Source organism: Monoraphidium neglectum (assembly GCF_000611645.1).
Source record: "Monoraphidium neglectum strain SAG 48.87 unplaced genomic scaffold scaffold00075, whole genome shotgun sequence".
In the NCBI taxonomy this organism is placed as follows: Eukaryota; Viridiplantae; Chlorophyta; class Chlorophyceae; order Sphaeropleales; family Selenastraceae; genus Monoraphidium; species Monoraphidium neglectum.
In genome coordinates this window covers 4,956-21,740 of record NW_014013553.1, presented here as the reverse complement: position 1 = coordinate 21,740, position 16,785 = coordinate 4,956, and the positions used below count along the sequence as shown (strand labels likewise).

Here is a 16,785-nt window from a genome sequence, read left to right as displayed (position 1 = left end):
CCCACCATCACCCGTGCACTCCTCCTTTCAGATGGTGCTGCATTGTCAACACCACCAGGCAAGCTGCGGCACAGCTTGATGGCGACCACCCAACCGACATGTGGAGGTCAGCAGGACAGGCTGCAGCGCGAGCACGTGAGCTGCTTTGGCACAAGGTGCATCAAGCCAGGGAGGGGGCTTGAAAGCAACGCAGGCAGTGCTTCAGAGGTGTGACCCTGGCCGCCCCGCAGGCCGCAGCATCGTGGTCAAGTGAGGCGGCCTAGTTCAATGCTGGCTTTGGAGTTCAAAGGGTGACATCAGCACTGCGCATCACGCAGCTTCCTTCGCAACAGTTGTCATCTGGGCTAGTAGCAGCTGCCAAGCACGGGATGAGGCAATCTTTTGGGCATCACAACATCATATTCAATCGTCTGACAGATGCTGTTGAATGTATTACTTGAGGACCGAGCCCAACTCCAAATGCACGCACCAGCACTGCACATTTGTGACGATGCCATGATCAAGATCGAAAGCCTCCCTAGCTTTGCAAATGACTAATGCATGCCGTGCAAGTTACGTGCCAGCCTCTTTTGTATGCACGCGGCCACAAACGACAAGCGCACTGCACACAAGGCAATTTAGCGGCTGGCTTCAGAATGTTGGGGCACAGGCATGGAAAGCATGCCTTCTCTGCGCCCCGCTCGCAAGGCCAACCCCTTGACAATTCAAGTGGCGCCCTCCAACGCCTTGAGCGCGGTGGCTATCACCCTGTCGTAACCCTCCAGCTTGTCTTTCAGCGCAGCCTCACGCGCCTCGTCGCCGCTGCACGCCTGCAGCTGCTTGAGCAGCTTGGAGTGCTCCCCCCTCCACCTTCGTATCCTTGCATGCAGAGCGTCGCGCCGCTTCTGCCGAGCAGCCTGCTGGTCCGCCACATACCGCGCGTCCTCGGCGTCGCGCGCCGCGCGCCACGCCCTCTCAGTGCTCTGATTTTTGATCAGAGAGGCAGCCATGAGCACGATATTTCTCGAGTCTGCTGAGGTGGGCGCAGTGGCCGCGGCTGCCCTGTTCAGCGCCTCAGCCATGTCCTGCCGTATGCAAGGCAGGTCTGAGTCGCGCAGCGCCGCCTCCAGCTCTTCCATCAGCGCGGGGTTCTGGTCGGAGGTAAAGTCGGCCTCAGGCGCTGCACGGCCGCGCCACATGACGACGCGGGACGCGCCCGCGGCGCCCTCCCCCTCCTGCTGCTCCTTGAGCGCTCTGATGATCATGTAAACCAATGCTGACGCACGCGCCATGTCGTCCAAGCCGTGGGGCAGGGGCACTAGCGCGGCTGCCACCTTCGCGGCCACCTCCGCATCTCGCTGGTCCCAAGTCTCGCCCCAATGCCGGGCAATCTTCTCGACGCGCGGCAGCAGCGCGTTGAGACCCTGAAGCGGCAGCTCAAGCCGCTGCAGGGCGTGCAGCGCGGCAGGCCCCTCGCCTGTCGACGCGCCCGCGTGCCCAGCCGCCGTGTCCTGCTGTTTCACCTCATAATTCTGCACTGCGTTGACTACGAAAAATACCACCTCTGCCACTGTCAGGGCGTCCTCCCCGTACGTGGGGCCTGGGCAAACCGCCGCCGCAGCCTTGACAGCGTACAAGAGCAGCTGCGGCGAGGGCGGCGGCTCGCGGGGTGCGACGAACTGCACCCTATTCTCCAGAGTGCGTGGGAGGTGGATCTGATCAATTTCCCGCAGCGCCTTCTGGGGAAGTCGTTCCAGAACTGCTGCAGGCACCCAGCTGCGGGCTGCGTTGCTGCTGCCGCCGCTGCCGCTGGCGCTGCCGCTGCCGCCGCTGCCGTCGTCGCCGTTTCCACGCACAACACAGCATTGGACGGCTGCCCGCCTGGGCATGCAGATGCTGGACGGCGCAAGCGTCCTCGTTCGAGTGGGGTGTGCCTGCATGATTGCACAGTGTGCAGATCAGCACTGCGCAGTTGGGAAAAGTGGTGCCTGAAAATTGATCCACCCAGCAAAGAATGCGCTTGATGCTGCCCAGCACAGCATGCGGCCGCCAGGCTCAGGCCTCATCCACAGGGGTCAGAGACGCACGTTAAGCGGCTTCGAGCCGGCGTAGAGGTACATAGACCTCATTGTTGCCGATCACGAGGTCGTCTCGATTCGAGATGATCTCTGTTGCGATAGCGGGCTGTATATCGGTCGGGGTCGAACAAATCAAAGCCTCAGGAATGCAGGAACTTTGTCCAAGCAAGCCGCGAACGCCCGAACCACCGAAATTTGTCTCCGAGGATGTGCTATGAGCTCATAGCACATTCTCCAGCTGGGCACAACCGGCACACATGAACACACCATACAGCCTTATTTAGTGCGATTCGTCACCAAAACAATGCAACCTAAATTGCCGGGTCCAAGAAACTATGGAGCCGAACTGGGGCCCCAGCGAACCGACGCTTGGTACTACAGGGTGCTGCAAAGGGGATCCTTGCGGCAATGCGCCATGAGCAGCTCGGATAATCCAGCCAAGATCATGCTCTTGTCGGCCCCCGGTACTCCCGCTTACCTCTGCACCGCGGCTCTTGGGCCTTGACAGCACCCTGTGGCCCTGCAAGATGCAAGATGACAGCTGATGCACCCTGCTGTCACGCCTCTTGCCGGCCACCCATGTGTCCAGCAAAGTTCGGCTTGCGCCGCCCCCGTGCACCTTCCCTTATTCAAGCCAATTTTACGCGCCCCTAATTACTGTTGTCAACGCCAGCTCCTGCAGCTCTGAGGTGCAGTCTCCGGCAGAGACTGCCGCGCCTACTGGTTCAGCCGCCCGCGCGCACATAATGTGAGTTGTTTAAGGCTTAACGCCGCAATGCAAACCCCGTCTATCTCCAATCCCCTGTCCACACGCTGTGGCGGCGGCGCTCTGTGCCACTGTCGCGTGCAATGGGTGCTGGTGCGCAGCAGGCGCCGGGCGCGGGCTTTGGCGAAAGCAATGCGATGCAGTGCAGCTGTCTATGACTGTTTATTGTCCAATTTCCCCCTCCGGTGACTCTGTCCAATGCGAGTGGACAGCCCGCACAACCCGTACCTCCAGCGGACTTTTTGCACACCTGCACTATCATCCTTAAGGCACACGAGCCGCTGCATGGCTGGGGCCCTGGCATCAACACTAAATCAGGTCACTCATTGGGTGTGTTCGCTTTACTCGTGCGGTGGGTGTGCAACAACAGATCACGAATGTGCTGCACGCAAGGCTGCTGCCTGCTGCTGAAGCCCACGGGTGCAGCTGCTGACTTGATGACGGCTGCGCAACACGCCTGCCGGCCCGCCCTCCTGGCGTTCCGCCCGATATCTGCCCTTCCATGCGCACCTGGCGCACTCCTCGCTGCAATGCCGCACAATCTGACAGCCGCGGCCCAGGCGCAGCTGGCCCTCCGCGCCCGCCGCCCCCCCCGTGGGGCCCCACTCCGCGCACCACTTTGGGGCAGCGATTACGCCGGCTGCTGGTGTCTGCGCAGCGGGCGCGCCAATCCGTGGCTGCATCGCCTGGTGCTGCTTCTGCCGCAGCCGCTGCTGCTGGTGCTGCTGCTGCTGCTGCTGCTGCTGCTGCTGCTGCTGTTGCTGCTGCTGCTGCTGCTGCTGCTGCTGCTGCTGCTGCTGCTGCTGCTGCTGCCACTGAGCCTCCTAGCGCCGCAGCCCATCTGTTGCTGCAACCCAGGCTACCCGAGCCTCCAAAAAAGCCGGCCGCCTGACGCACCTGTTGTCTCGGGTCTGCAGCACCACTTCGGGCGTCATCCCTCCGCCACCATCGTAAGCCTGAATCAGCGTTCTTGGCCACAGATTGTGCGCTGTTGGCCAGCCCCTGCAGCGGTGACCGTCACGCGTCACCCTTCCCCTTGGATGCCTGCCAGTCAATGCAACACGCACTGTTGGCAATCCACGACTGGCTTTATGCCCCGCTGTATATGTACACTTCTAGCCACAACCTCTCGACATAAGGGTTTGAATACCAGCAAACCCTTCCGTGGTTACAGGCACAAGCCCATGACACGTGTGCCACGTACACAAGGTTGTTACACGGTCATATGACGGAGTGCTTGTGGCAAGCGAAACGGTTGATCCTAAGTTCAGCGGGGGGGCCCAGCGCGCCCAGCGCAGCTGGAATCTCGCCCCTGCAAATTTCGCAGGGGTGCTCAGCGCGCCCAGCGCAGCCAAGAAACCTTCTCATGGTGATCCTCACGTTGCCAGTTGAGTTGAAGTAGGGCCGCGCACAGCAGCAGCCCTTCAGTTCCAAAAGCAAGCAGGAAAAGAGGCATACAATATCACGCGAGTGGAAGGATGTGAACGGCGTACAGAAGCATGCAGGCAGGGTCCCTGTAAGCAGGGGTTGACGTGTCACGAGAACCTCCCACAAGTCAACGGCATTGCTTGCAGCTGATTGCCGGACCGCGCAAAGCAGCAGCCCTGCAATCCAGCCGCCAAGCAAGAAGGTGACGAGGCAAGGAGAATCCAAGCTTGACAGGAAAACTCCTTCCCCTCAGTTCCGGAGGGGACGACGACGCATGCAACCCTCAGACAGGCAGCGCGGGTGGTGGTCAGGTTGTCAGGTTTGGGCCTTGAAAAGGGCCCAAACCCATGGCAGAGCGCAAACCAAGAAGCGGGCGGCCTACAATGGTCACAGTTGACACAACGGCAGTCGATGCAGACAAAGTTTGTAACTTTGCAACAGAGAGAGAGGTTGCAGCCACCGAAGAACCGTGTGTTGCGCGGCGGGCGCCGTGCAACCGACAGGCGGCGCTCACACGGCGAGGGTGCTCCACTGCCTTTGACAGAGGCTTGTCAGGTGGTCAGCGCCAGGAGGCCCGCAGCCGCAGAGCCAGCAGAGCACAGCAGGTGCAGGCCGCCCAACAGGACGCCGCTCGCAGCGCATGCCGCTGCGCGCCGGCCCCACCACCGCTTCTTGCGGCCGGCCGTGTCAGCGGGCTTGACCTGGTCGCAGGGCGCAGGCGGCGCGGCCGCTGCCGCGTGGTACGCGAGCAGGCAGGGGGCGTGGTCGCCCATCCCTGCGGCAGCCACTGCCGCGCTGCGCCCGGTCAGCATCACACGCTGCGCCACGCATGCACCAGCAGCAGCAGATGTGACTGTGGGGAGGGCGCTGTTGAAAGCGGGCAGGCTGAAGATGCTGGCCTGCTCATGGGAGATGGCTGCGGCGGGGGTCGCCCACCAGGCGGCGGTGAGCGCGGGTCGCGGCGGCTGCAGCCTCAAGCGCCGCGGCGCCGCAGGTGCGCTCCACTGGCAAGACGCCGAGGGAGTGGGCTCCGCTGGGCACACCGGCTGCGGCCGGCGCATTGGGAGGAGGGAGTCTGCGTCGACATCAAAGGCTGGCTGCTGCGGGGCTGTGGTCGCGCCGAACTCGAGCGCCCTGTCGCGGCGCCTGGAGTCGTCCCAGGGGCTGCGGTCGATGATGACATGCAGGCCTGTGATGGTGTGGGGAAGACTCCAGCTGGGGTGGTCCTTGAGGGGCCCGCCGGCGGCGGCGATGGCCTCCGCCACGGAGCACTCCATGCCGGTCGGGATCCAGCGGTCCTCGGGGCGCGCGGTGGGCTCCTCGTAGAATATGCTTTCTGTGCACGCCCATTTGTAGATCGCGGAGGTGTTGATGCTGCCCACGTTCCTCATCATCATGTCGTAGGGGGTGCCGTACTCCCAGTTTTGACGCCAGCGCGGCGGGAGCAGCTCGATCATGGTGCGAAGGTGGTCGGCCACGTCCCTGTCTTGCTGCTCCTGCTTGGCCGCCAGCTCGTCGTTGTACCTGCGGGCGCCAATTCAGGGATTTTGCATGGCGAGGGGATGGTGGATACGGTAATTGCGGGCGGCTTAGAGCTTTGTGCGCAAGACATGCGGCAGAGCCTCCAGCAGAGAGCACTGTCCCTCGTTCCCTGTACATTCTGAACGATTGCACTTAAGCACCCGCCTTATCTGTGATTGGCAACAGCAGCGTCAACGCACCTTTGCATAAGGGCCTGCGTGCGCCGGGCCCCTTGGCTGGTGATCCCGAAGCCATGCAGCATCGCACGCCCCTCACGCAGCAGATCCGCAGCAGCATGTGCCGCCGCGATAGCTGCGGGGTCGTCGGCACCGCGCTCTGCGGCGAGCGCCGCCGCGTCTGCATTCAGGCGGCGCAGCACGCGGAGCAGCGAGGGGCCGCGGCGCTGCGGGGCGCTGCTGTTGAAGGGAGCGGGGGGGCGCTCCGCGGCCACGTCGACGTCGAAGTCTGCGCCCCTGCGAGCCTCTATCTCCGCCAGCAGCTCGCTCATATCTTCAAATGCCTTTGGTGCGCAGCCCGCCACATTCGTCCAGGACTGTGCACTGGCAACAGCGCCCCTCTGCTGATGCATGATGTCGCAGCGCGCGCTGGCCTCCTCAGCCATGGCAATCGCCGCGCGTGCCTCGCGCTCGCGCCGCACTAGCAGCGCGGCCTTCGTCTCGCCCAGCAGCGCTGTGGCATGGCTGATGCGCGCCTGCAGCACGCCAAGCGCCGTCGGCGGGGATGGGCATGGCGGCGTGGCAGCGTCGACTGCAGCGAGCCGGGCCACGACCGCGCAGGGGCGTCTACCGGGGGCCACAGGGCCTTTAACACGCACACATTGCGCCCTGGTCCCCATAACGGGGCCACTGGCGCGCATTATTGCGGGTCGTCAGGGAGCTGTTTTTGTGGGACTGCCTTGTAGAGTACCAGGATGCAGGTGTATCCGATAGTATCAGCGAAAACCAATATTGTGTGTTATTCATATAATTGCGCGGCCGGAAATAATGGCATCGCAATTCGCATTTGTGCATGTGACCGGCCCATACGAAGCTGCTGATGCTGCCAGATATAAAGTACAGTTGTGATTAGTTAGATGTTTATTATCATCTCAAAGACATATTCTGCGTCCCCACGTTCATTCCACGATCTACAGCAAAGAAAGGCCATGACGAGTGCATCAGTGAAGGCCGCGCAGGCGCAGCGCCTAACAGGATTCAAATCGGGAAGCAAGAGGTCGTTGATCGTACGGGTGAGCACGCAGGGCGTACGGCAGCCGTGCCGCCGCAAACAGATCACGCGCCTTGCGCGGCGACCGCTTGTTGCTGCCTTGACCCATTGACCGCCGCTGTGCGCATGCGCTGCTCGCTGCATCTTGGATGAGTCCATATATATCTTATTACTGCTCATACTCTGTGTGCTGGTAGGCAGTTACGCACCCCGGCAGCACCATTAGCGCCGGCAGCACCTTCAGCTTGACTACGGCAGCGCGCATCAAGGAGCAGGACATTGCGCTGTCGTCGCTCGACGAGCGCGCGGCGCTGGTGCAAGCCACGATGTGCTTCAAGGAGCTGGCCTCTGAACTGCATCAGGCGGCTTCAGCGGAGGGCGTCGCCCACCCCGCCGTGCGCAACACCTGCATCAGCGTCGCAGAGCGGGAGCTCCTGCGCATCAGGCGCAGCAAGGCCCTCCGGGCCAACGGGGCGGCCAATGATGTCGAGAATGAGGCCATAGACCGCCTGATCGAGAACCTCGACGAGGAGGTGGCCGCCTGGGAGGGGAACGGCAGCGGCATCAGCAGCGGCGAGGATGGCGGCGGCAGGAAGCCTGACCCCTCCACGGGCAGGGTGCCGACTGAGGCCATGTGAGGCAACCATCTGCCATCAAACTTTGCTTTGCAATCTGTAACACTTTCAATCACATCCGTGCAGTCCCTGCAGCGACATTTCAAGCGCTAAAGTCTTTTGTTTGGTTGCCGTGCAGCGCCATGCCGCGAGCGGTAGCAGTGACTCGTCCAAATTGGCGTATCCAGGAAGGGGATGGGCACCAGGGGCGGCAGTGGCCTGCGTTGCAAAAATGCAGGTTGGTGCTTCGGCGGGGTGCCATGACAAGTACGGCAGTGCTGTGGTGCATGAGGGACTCGCGCAAGCATGGATGCTGTCGACAAGATCTTTCATTGTAACAACAAGACAATGAATTGTGGTATAGTGGTATAACACATAGTGTTTTGCCGCAATCGCCGCTTGGCTTGATTCCCATGATGGCGAAGAGATTGAACAATGTCCCTGCAGTGATGAGGCGCAACTTGGGTCAGAGTTGACTGGAGTGGTCTACGGCTGCCAAACTCATATCCTGCCCCAATTGCACCTTTGAATACATCAGAGGCACACTGATAATTTGTACATAGATGGGATCAGCAGCGTGTGCAGCGGTGGGTGACACACACGTGTCCGGAGGGCAACGGCAACGACAACACGCACACCCAAGGAGCGCTTCATTGCACGAATGACGTGCGCTGACTACAGTTATCATAGATTTGACAGGCGCATTGTATTGCATTTGTCCTGCGAGCCAGGCGGACCTCGTTTCGCTCCTCGCCTGGACGCCTGCTGCCCAATCACTCGTTCAGCTGGCATTCGCGAGCGGTTCCGGAAACCCATATCAAGCCTGTAGAGCACGATGAAAGCTTCTCTTGGGACGTCCGCGCGCCCGCGGGCGCCCCACACGGCCTTTCTGCCTGCTTCATCAGCGCCAAGCTCATCATTGCGAAGGCCGTGTGCTGCGTTGAAGACTGCGGTCGTTCAAAAGGTTCCTGCCAAGCCGCGCCTGACGTTCGTCGGCATCGCTCAAGCCGGTGGGTGCGCTCGCGCTGCCCGACCCGCTGGTGCCCGTGTACTGTCCCGCCGACTGGCTGAGCCTGCCAAAGCGACCTCGCATGGCTTCATTTGCTGCAACCCCTTTGATCTGTTTGGTAGGCGATCGCAAAGAGCACATTTTCCACATCGCGCGGGGACTTCGGGTCCCACTGCGGGCCCCACCCCGTGCTCTCCACCGCACGCAGCTGATGGCATGGCGCCCAGCAAAATCTCCTGGGGCGCTCGCCTGCGGCCGCCGCCGCCGCCGATCAGCAAGAGCGACCATGAGTTTCTGCAGATGGGGTTGGAGTTCATGAGCAGCCGCGACGGCATCAGGGTGTCGGAGCTGAACGAGCTTTTTGACAAGGTGAGAGGGCAGCAGTGAGTCTGCAGGAGTGGTGGCAACATGGGCGAGGGCGCGACACCAGTTTCAGGCCGATGGAGCAGGAATGAGCAGCTGCATCAGACACGCATAGCGCTGGCTTGGGATGCGAGTGCCGTTACTCGCCCCCTGCGCTGCGTAATTGGTACATTTGGCAGCTGCGGTCCAGGCAGGGCTGGAGGCTGGCGTCAGTCATGAATTTGCTCGTGTCTCGCAACGGCTATGCACATAGTCAGCGCACCAGGGGCCCCTGCCTGGCTGGCAGCGCGACATCCGCAGCTCCGCGGTCGTGGCAGTGGGCAGGAAAAGTCTCGCTTCACTGGCGGAGCACGAACCCCATCATGCTCGTTGCCCGACAACTCGTTGGCGTGGCAGCTGTGCTGCCGATGCGGCCAGCAGCGTGTCGGCTTCCCCGCGACCCTGAGCAGGCTCTGACGTGCCGCCGCCTTCCCCCCTCCTGCCTCCTACTGCGACGCCCAGGTGGGGTTCCCGCGCCGCGACCCCGAACGGCTCAAGGTTGCGCTCGACAACACCCACCGCCTGGTGTGGGTGCGGGCCACGAAGCAGAGCCGCGTCGCGCGCCTGGGGCAGCTGCTGGGCTTCGCGCGGGCCACCAGGTGCGAGGGGGCTTGCAGCTGATGCATTACTATGCAGCAGTGGACGGGGTAGCTAAGCACGTTTTGATCTGCTGCGACTGCGGCAGCTGGCACAGGGCTGGGCATATGTTCCCTCTCAGCGCTGCTCTCATCTGACGCCCCTCGCCCGCGGCCCCTCCTGTTGCACCCACTGCGCAGCGATGGCGTGTTCACCGCGACCATCTGGGATGTGGCTGTGGCGCCCGCGTGGCAGCGGGTTGGGCTGGGGCGCGCCATGATGGAGCGGCTGACGCGCGGCCTGGTGGAAGACGGCATCCCCAACATTACGCTGTATGCAGAGCCCCAGGTAGGCAGGCCGCGCCTGTTTCAGGTGTGTTTACTGCAGAGTGCGCCCTCTTTCCCGTGACATGACAGCGCCGGATCCTTGGCCACGTCCCTAGTCGCTGCCGCAACCTCTGGCCACTTCCCTGCTTGCTGCCGCAGACTATCGCCTCATGCTGAAGTTGTTGATGCAAACATATTCGTGTTGCTCTCTTGTCTGGACAACTGCACTGCCATGCATGAGTCTCTCACGCGTGGCTTCGTGTCAAGCAATCCATACATGATAATCAACCTGTCGAACCTTGTGGTTCGCCAACGCACAGGTAGTGGAGTTGTACAAAAGGCTGGGGTACAGGGAAGACGGTGTGGATTCTGTTAAGGCAGTGGCGCTGCAGCCCCTGCACCTAAAGCCAATCCCCGAGCAGCAGCAACAGCAGCAGCAACAGTCGCAGCCGCTGCCGCAGCCGCAGCCACAGTCGCAGCAGCAGAACCAGCAGCAGCTCGCCAGCGTCGGCAGCCGCCGGTGAGGTGCCCGCGCCTCAATGCGCTGGGGCAGGTTTGGCGCATGCCATTGCACACAATGTCCCCACTGCGCGCTCGTGCCCCAGCGCGAGCACTGGTACGGTGTGCGGCCGCCGCAGGCACCTTCCAGCAGCTTGGCCCGGTAGGTACCCTCGCCCTGCGCCCACCTTTTTTTCCATCGCATTTCCCAAATTCGAAGCTTGTTTGGCATGGTTTGTTGTTTTGCGGCAGAAACACGATGAGAGTTGCTGCCGCATTTGAGTCTACGTGCGTCCATTGATCTGGCATCATCCACTGAACATAGCAGCACAATCTGCAGCAGCGCGCACACTCCTGCGCTGCACAGCACCACAATTCTTGCTGAAGTTTTTGAGGTTGTTCTTGTGCCTATCAGCGAAAGGCGACATTGCACACCGCGCCGCCGCTGTGCGGGACGCCAGGTGTGGCGAGAGGCAGCGGTGAAGAGAGAGCCACAATCAAGCATATTGAAGCACACCGGACCTGTTAAGTGCGTCATACTGTGAGAGCGCAGCATGTGTTGCTGCCACTTTTGTCCCTGGCCCTGTTCCTTTCTCTATCTTTTGCAGCAGCCGCTGCTGCTGCCCCAACTGTACTGATACGCCTCGCGGTCACAGAGCGACATGCTGCATTCCCGCCAACTTGTAAGCACCCTAATACACCTGGGGTTCAGCTTACGGCGACGCACATGGGGGCGTCGAAAAAGCTGGTGACCATGGGGATGAGAGCAGGCGGCGTGCGGGAGATGTGTCCCCCGCTGTGTTGGGCAGAAACAGCATGAAGCGAGCGGATCGCCTCGCGGCTGTTGTGAGATGAAACGGCTCTGGATGCGGATTTGGCAAGGTGCACCGCCCGCAAGTCAACGCTTGATGTTCAGGCTTCCAAAGAGCTTCAACAAGGCAATGCGGATCCCAGACCACAGCAGGTCCGTATTCCTGTAAGCCATCAAACCTGAGGATTTCTTCGAAATGAAGGCCCCAAGACCAATCAAGGTCCCACATCGATGTAGATCAGTCTGAGCAGGCCGACTGGAACAATGGAGCAGCTCAGATTGGAGAACACTCACTTGAAGGCGCTGCTCACCAAGCTGAAGGAGGTCGATGCGGAAGAGATCGACAGGCAAGCATGACCGGCCGCACCGTGCGCCGGGTTCAAGTGACGCCATGAAGGCAGAGTATGTACATGCGCCAGTCGATTGAGGGTCGTTGCTGTGGTTCCAGCAGCAATTGCACTTGTGCATCAACACCCGTGCGCTGCATGCACTGCTATTCCCACATGTTGCCGCACTGCATGCAGGCTGTGGCAGCTTGTTGTACACAAGGAGCAGCTGATTGTGGACTTGGAGAGCCGCCTGGCACGCAGCGAGGCGCAGCTCGGCGAGAATACAGCGCAACTTCTGCGCAGCACAGCAGATTTGGCAGAGGCGCGCGGTCAGCTGAGCGATTGTAGCAGACAGCTGGCCGAGCGCGATTCACAGCTGAGGGAGTCCAGTGCGCTGCTGGACGAGGCGCGACGTGCACTAGCACATGCTAAGGGTTCGGCGCAGGCACTTGTGAGTGTCAAGGACGCCACGGCCACGTCAGCGAAGGCAGCCGGCACGCCGCAAGGGAGCAAACAAATTGAGCAGCAGCGTCAGCAGCAGCACCACCTCCAGCCATTCACAACGGCGGCGAGCAAGCCAGCAAATGCATCTGCAGCGACAGCAACCGAACATGCGCAGCGGCAGGAGCAGCATCGGCCAGCTGCAGAGGCAGCTGAGCGGAGGTCGCCGGTGGTGGTCGAGCCAGCCCAGAAGCAAGCAGCGGGAACGGCTGAGCTTGCACATGAGGCACTCATGGAAGCATCCAAGGTAGCACAGCAGCAGCAGCAGCAGCAGCAGCAGCAGCAGCAGCAGCAGCAGCAGCAGCAGCAGCAGCAGCAGCAGCAGCAGCTGCAGAAGCATCAGCCTCAGCAGGCAGCGGCGGTCAAGGCAACCCAGAAGATGCTTGTGGCAGCGGCCACACCAGCACACCAGCAGCAGGCGACAGCGGCGGGCAAGAAATCACCTTTGAAGCCAATCGCCGTGGCCAAGCCTACACAGCAGCAGGCTGTGGTGGGTAAGCCAATGGTGCACGCAGCGCCATCAGCTGCCAAGCTTCCACGGCAGCAGCAGCTGCATGTTCAGCAGGCCGATAAGCCACCACAACAGCAAGCGGGGCCTTCAAAGCCAACAGGGCAGCAGCCACAGCAGGCAGCGGCCATGCCAGCGCAGCAGCAGCCCGGCACGGTGGCCAAGCCAGCACAGCAACAGCCCGTGGCGGCGGCCAAGCCAGCACAGCAGCAGCCCATGGCATCGGCCAAGCCCGCGCAGCAGCAACCCGTAGCGGCGGCCATGCCAGCACAGCACCCAACCGTGGCGGCGGCCAAGCCAGCACAGCAGCAGCCTGTGGCGGCTGCCAAGCCGGCACAGCAGCAGCCTGTGGCGGCAGCCAAGCCAGCACAGCAGCAGCCCATGGCAGCGGCAAAGCCAGCGCAGCAACCACCCGTGGCGGCAGCCAAGCCAGCACAGCCTCGCCCCGCAGCGGCGGCCAAGCCAGCACAGCAACAGCCCGTGGCGGCGGCCAAGCCAGCACAGCAGCAGCCCGTGGCATCGGCCAAGCCCGCGCAGCAGCAACCCGTAGCGGCGGCCAAGCCAGCACAGCACCCAACCGTCGCGGCGGCCAAGCCAGCACAACAGCAGCCCACGGCGGCGGCCAAGCCAGCACAGCACCCGACCGTAGCGGCGGCCAAGCCAGCACAGCAGCAGCCCATGGCAGCGGCAAAGCCAGCACAGCAACCACCCGTGGCGGGGGCCAAGCCAGCGCAGCAGCAGCCCGTGGCAGCGGCAAAGCCAGCGCAGCAGCAGCCCGTCGTGGCGGCCAAGCCAGCACAGCAGCAGCCCGTGGCAGCGGCCAAGCCAGCACAGCAGCAGCCCGTGGCGGCGGTCAAGCCAGCACAGCAGCAGCCCGTGGCGGCGGCCAAGCCAGCTGTGACGCAGGCTTTGCAGGCTCAGCAGCCGCAGGGCATGCGGGTGGCATCACCCCAGCGAGCGCAGCAGCAGTCGCAGCAGCCTCTGCAGCGATGCGGACCATCGGGCGTGGAGGTGCAGCCTGGCGACTCTAGCGGTGGCTTGCGGTTCACGGTCAAGAGCGTCTCAAAGCCTAACGTTGTGCGGATTCCCCACCTGACGGCTGGCAATGCGGTAGGGCAGCAGCAGCAGCAGCAGCAGCAGCAGCAGCAGCAGCAGCAGCAGCAGCAGCAGCAGCAGAAGCAGCAGCAGCTGAAGCAGCAGCAGCAGCAGCAGCAGCAGCAGCAGCAGCAGCAGCAGCAGCAGCAGCAGCAGCAGCAGCAGCAGCAGCAGCAGCAGCGTTCGCAGCAACAGCAGCAGCAGCAGCAGCAGCAGCAGCAGCAGCAGCAGCAGCAGCAGCAGCAGCAACAGCAGCAGCAGCAGCAGCAGCGTACGCACCAGCAACGTACGCAGCAGCAACTGAAGCAACAGCAGCAGCTGCAGCCGCAGCCGCAGCCACAGCCGCAGACGCAGCGACAGCCGCAGACGCAGACGCAGCATCAGCATCAGCAGCTGCAGCAGCTGAGGCAGCAGCAGCAGCAGCAGCAGCAGCAGCAGCAGCAGCAGCAGCAGCAGCAGCAGCAGCAGCAGCAGCAGCAGCAGCAGCGGCAACTGGACTCCAGCGACCGCACACGCAAACGCAAGCAGTCCCCTTGGGATGTTCAGCCTGCCGCAGCCAAGGTGCAGGAACAACCCCTGATTGCCTCGGCCAGTGTGGCCCCTGTGAGCGTTCTTGGGGCAGCGGGTTCCATGCAACTTCAGCTCCCCCCAGGCTTCCAGCCCGGGCAGCAGCTGCATAAGCCATCATCACAGCCGCAGCAACAGCAGCAGCAGCAACAACAGCAGCAGCGGCAGCAGCAGCAGCAGGGGCAGGAAAGGGCAATTGATATTGATGATGGCGGCAGCGCACAGTTGTGGAAACGGCAGGTGACCACATGGCCAACGCAGGATCCTTCAAACGTTCAGGCGGCGACCAGCGTCTCAGCAGCGTTGTCGCCTGTCAAACCCTACAGCGACACGCGGGCGTTGTTGCCCCCGGGCTTTCAGAGTGTGGTGCAGCAGCGGGAGCAGCAGCAGCAGAAGCAGCGGCAGCAGGAGCAGCAGAGGCCACCTGCCCCGCTGCCCGGCCCGGCGCCCCCCACGGCCGTGTCATCCAGCTCTTACGCGCCACCGGCACTGCCTAACCTGACCAGCGTGGCGCCCTGGCTAGCTGCCCCTGCGCCCGCTCTCGCAGCACCAATTACTGCACCACAAGCGTCGTTAGTTGGGGCGCAGCAGCAGCAGCAGCAGCAGCAGCAGCAGCAGCAGCAGCAGCAGCAGGTGCCCGCGCCAAGCCTCAACCCCCTGGCTGCCCTCTTGTCGCAGATACAGCAGCATGCGCCCATGACCCAGCAGCCGCAGGCGCGGCCGCTGGCACCGGCGCAGCCGCCACTGCCAGATGACCGGGTCATCCATGGCCGCTTGAAGCGCAGCTGAGTGTGACCTTCCAGATCGAGCAGCCACACCCGAGATTGGTGTTTTGCGCAGCTGCACATATTGCTTACCCTTGGCACTACCATATGCACCTGTACGAGTGCATTGACGCCTTCACGCAATTAAAGGCAACGAGGGGGCAATGGTCATGGCAGCATTGCTGGCAAGCATCACCAGAATGAGTTGTTCGTGAGTAACCTTGCTGATTTGACCAGTAAGATGGGGGTTTTTAGAGCCTGGTAGTGACTAGCTCGTGGTATGGTTGCTGCCGTCGCAGTGACCGGCCACTGCTTTGATTTGCTGCACTTACTGCTAGTACACCTGTGTATCGCACTGCCCAGGGTGCTGTCTGGCGATCTGAGGTTGAGCGGCTGGCAAACAGATACAATCAATTGACAGCAGCAGGTCAGCATGCACTGCTTTTTCGGCTCAGGGCAGGTGCAGTCGCCAGCCATGCTGCATCTGCTGAGCTTCAGCGGTGGCGGCGCACACTTTGCGGTTATTTTTCGAATCTGCGGGAGAGAGGGCGGGTCCATGACCTGTGTAGCCTGCCACAAAGGCTTGCTCAGCATGGCCTCCGGCAATAAGTGGGCCATCAGCTCTGCGGGGTGGTTGCTCGCACTGCAGAGCCGCAGCACTGCGCACGCCTCGGGTTGACACCGGAGGCGCCGCCTCACAGGCACCAGAAATTCTGTAGAAGGTGGCAGCTAGAAGGAGATCAAGGCAACCGGTAGCAATTAATGCGACCATATGCCGGGGCGTGACAATTGCGCGTGTCAGCATTTGGCGTTGGGGCTGGCGGCACGCTGCTGTCCTGCTAGGGCAATCGGACGCGGTGTTTGTTTGACACAACAACCAAATGACCAGAGTGGTATCCATACAGGATGGGCCCGCACGAGAGCGGCAAGGACGGTGATGGTGGGAGCGGGTGACAGGCCAGGAGGTTACGAAGTGCACTCGAGTGTGACACGGACAGCACCCGGCGGCATTCATGCGTAACATATCAATTTTGGATTGATTACTCGTTACACGTCGTGCTCAGAGGCACACTCGCTCTCTGACAATGGCCTCGAGATCAAATTTTGTAGACCTGATCTATCCTAGAAGTGGCAGCCATTGAAAATTTTGAAATCTATTGGTTGTTTGGGGATCAGCCGGAGCTGCGTATGCGACCGGATTTTTGGATCAGGGACTCAAACTATCGCCTCACACGATGCAGCAGCAGCTGAGCCGCATCACCAACCTCCAGGATGTGAATCGTATTCTTCATGACGTGATGGCCAAAGAGCGGGCCTGCGACGCTGAACTGGTGCGGTTGCTGATGTGCGCACGCCGCATTGCTGCTGTGAAATGTGTGCGAGTGTGTGCGTGTGTGTTTGGGTGGGGGGGGTGAGACTTTGGCTAGAGCTGCTCGGCACCTCGGCGATCGGTCCGTGAAGCATGTGAAGCAAATGCTGCATTACACAGGACAAGCTGCTTTGCAAGCGCGGGGAGCTGGAGCGCAGCATCCTGATGCTCAACGCCACCACGTCAGAGGTGGGGGGTTGACGGCATGTTTGAAGCCCCTCGTGCGCCTCGCCGGCCCCTCGTCGCCGCTGGAATGACCGGCTCTGGCGGCGGCCTTGGTGTTGCGTGCTGTGAGCCTGTTTTCTGCTGTATCGTGCCAGCGGCACGGCCAATTGCTGGCTGTCAGCACCTTCGGCTCCGACAAGCAGCTGCACGGCGCAACGCCACCGCACCCGCGGCGCCCCTCCCCCCCCCCCC

General features: G+C 62.1%; 5 protein-coding genes across 5 annotated transcripts in view; 3 read left to right on the top strand and 2 right to left on the bottom strand.

The window, feature by feature from the left end:
• Positions 1-704: 704 nt before the first annotated feature.
• On the bottom strand, positions 705-1,868 carry MNEG_0845 (hypothetical protein; the record flags this gene model as incomplete). Its single annotated transcript, XM_014050672.1, has 1 exon — positions 705-1,868. One exon carries the CDS (start codon positions 1,866-1,868, stop codon positions 705-707), a length of 1,164 nt encoding a protein of 387 aa, XP_013906126.1.
• A 2,934-nt stretch (positions 1,869-4,802) lies between these two features.
• MNEG_0844 (hypothetical protein) lies at positions 4,803-6,280 on the bottom strand (the record flags this gene model as incomplete). Its single annotated transcript, XM_014050671.1, has 2 exons — positions 4,803-5,775; positions 5,973-6,280. The coding sequence occupies 2 exons, from the start codon at positions 6,278-6,280 to the stop codon at positions 4,803-4,805; spliced, it is 1,281 nt and encodes a 426-aa protein (XP_013906125.1).
• Positions 6,281-6,937: 657 nt separating this feature from the next.
• MNEG_0843 (hypothetical protein) lies at positions 6,938-7,637 on the top strand (the record flags this gene model as incomplete). Its single annotated transcript, XM_014050670.1, has 2 exons — positions 6,938-7,021; positions 7,197-7,637. 2 exons carry the CDS (start codon positions 6,938-6,940, stop codon positions 7,635-7,637), a joined length of 525 nt encoding a protein of 174 aa, XP_013906124.1.
• Positions 7,638-8,838: 1,201 nt separating this feature from the next.
• MNEG_0842 (putative acetyltransferase NSI) lies at positions 8,839-10,103 on the top strand (the record flags this gene model as incomplete). Its single annotated transcript, XM_014050669.1, has 4 exons — positions 8,839-8,991; positions 9,487-9,623; positions 9,801-9,948; positions 10,086-10,103. 4 exons carry the CDS (start codon positions 8,839-8,841, stop codon positions 10,101-10,103), a joined length of 456 nt encoding a protein of 151 aa, XP_013906123.1.
• A 2,194-nt stretch (positions 10,104-12,297) lies between these two features.
• The window catches only part of MNEG_0841 (component of oligomeric golgi complex 4), a gene marked incomplete at both ends in the record, with an annotated part of 8,550 nt that continues 4,062 nt past the window's right edge, over positions 12,298-16,785 (top strand). Inside the window, 2 exons of the mRNA XM_014050668.1 lie at positions 12,298-14,271; positions 16,489-16,557. Of these exons, the coding sequence (XP_013906122.1) occupies positions 12,298-14,271; positions 16,489-16,557 (2,043 nt within the window). The remainder of the gene's footprint in view (positions 14,272-16,488; positions 16,558-16,785) is intronic.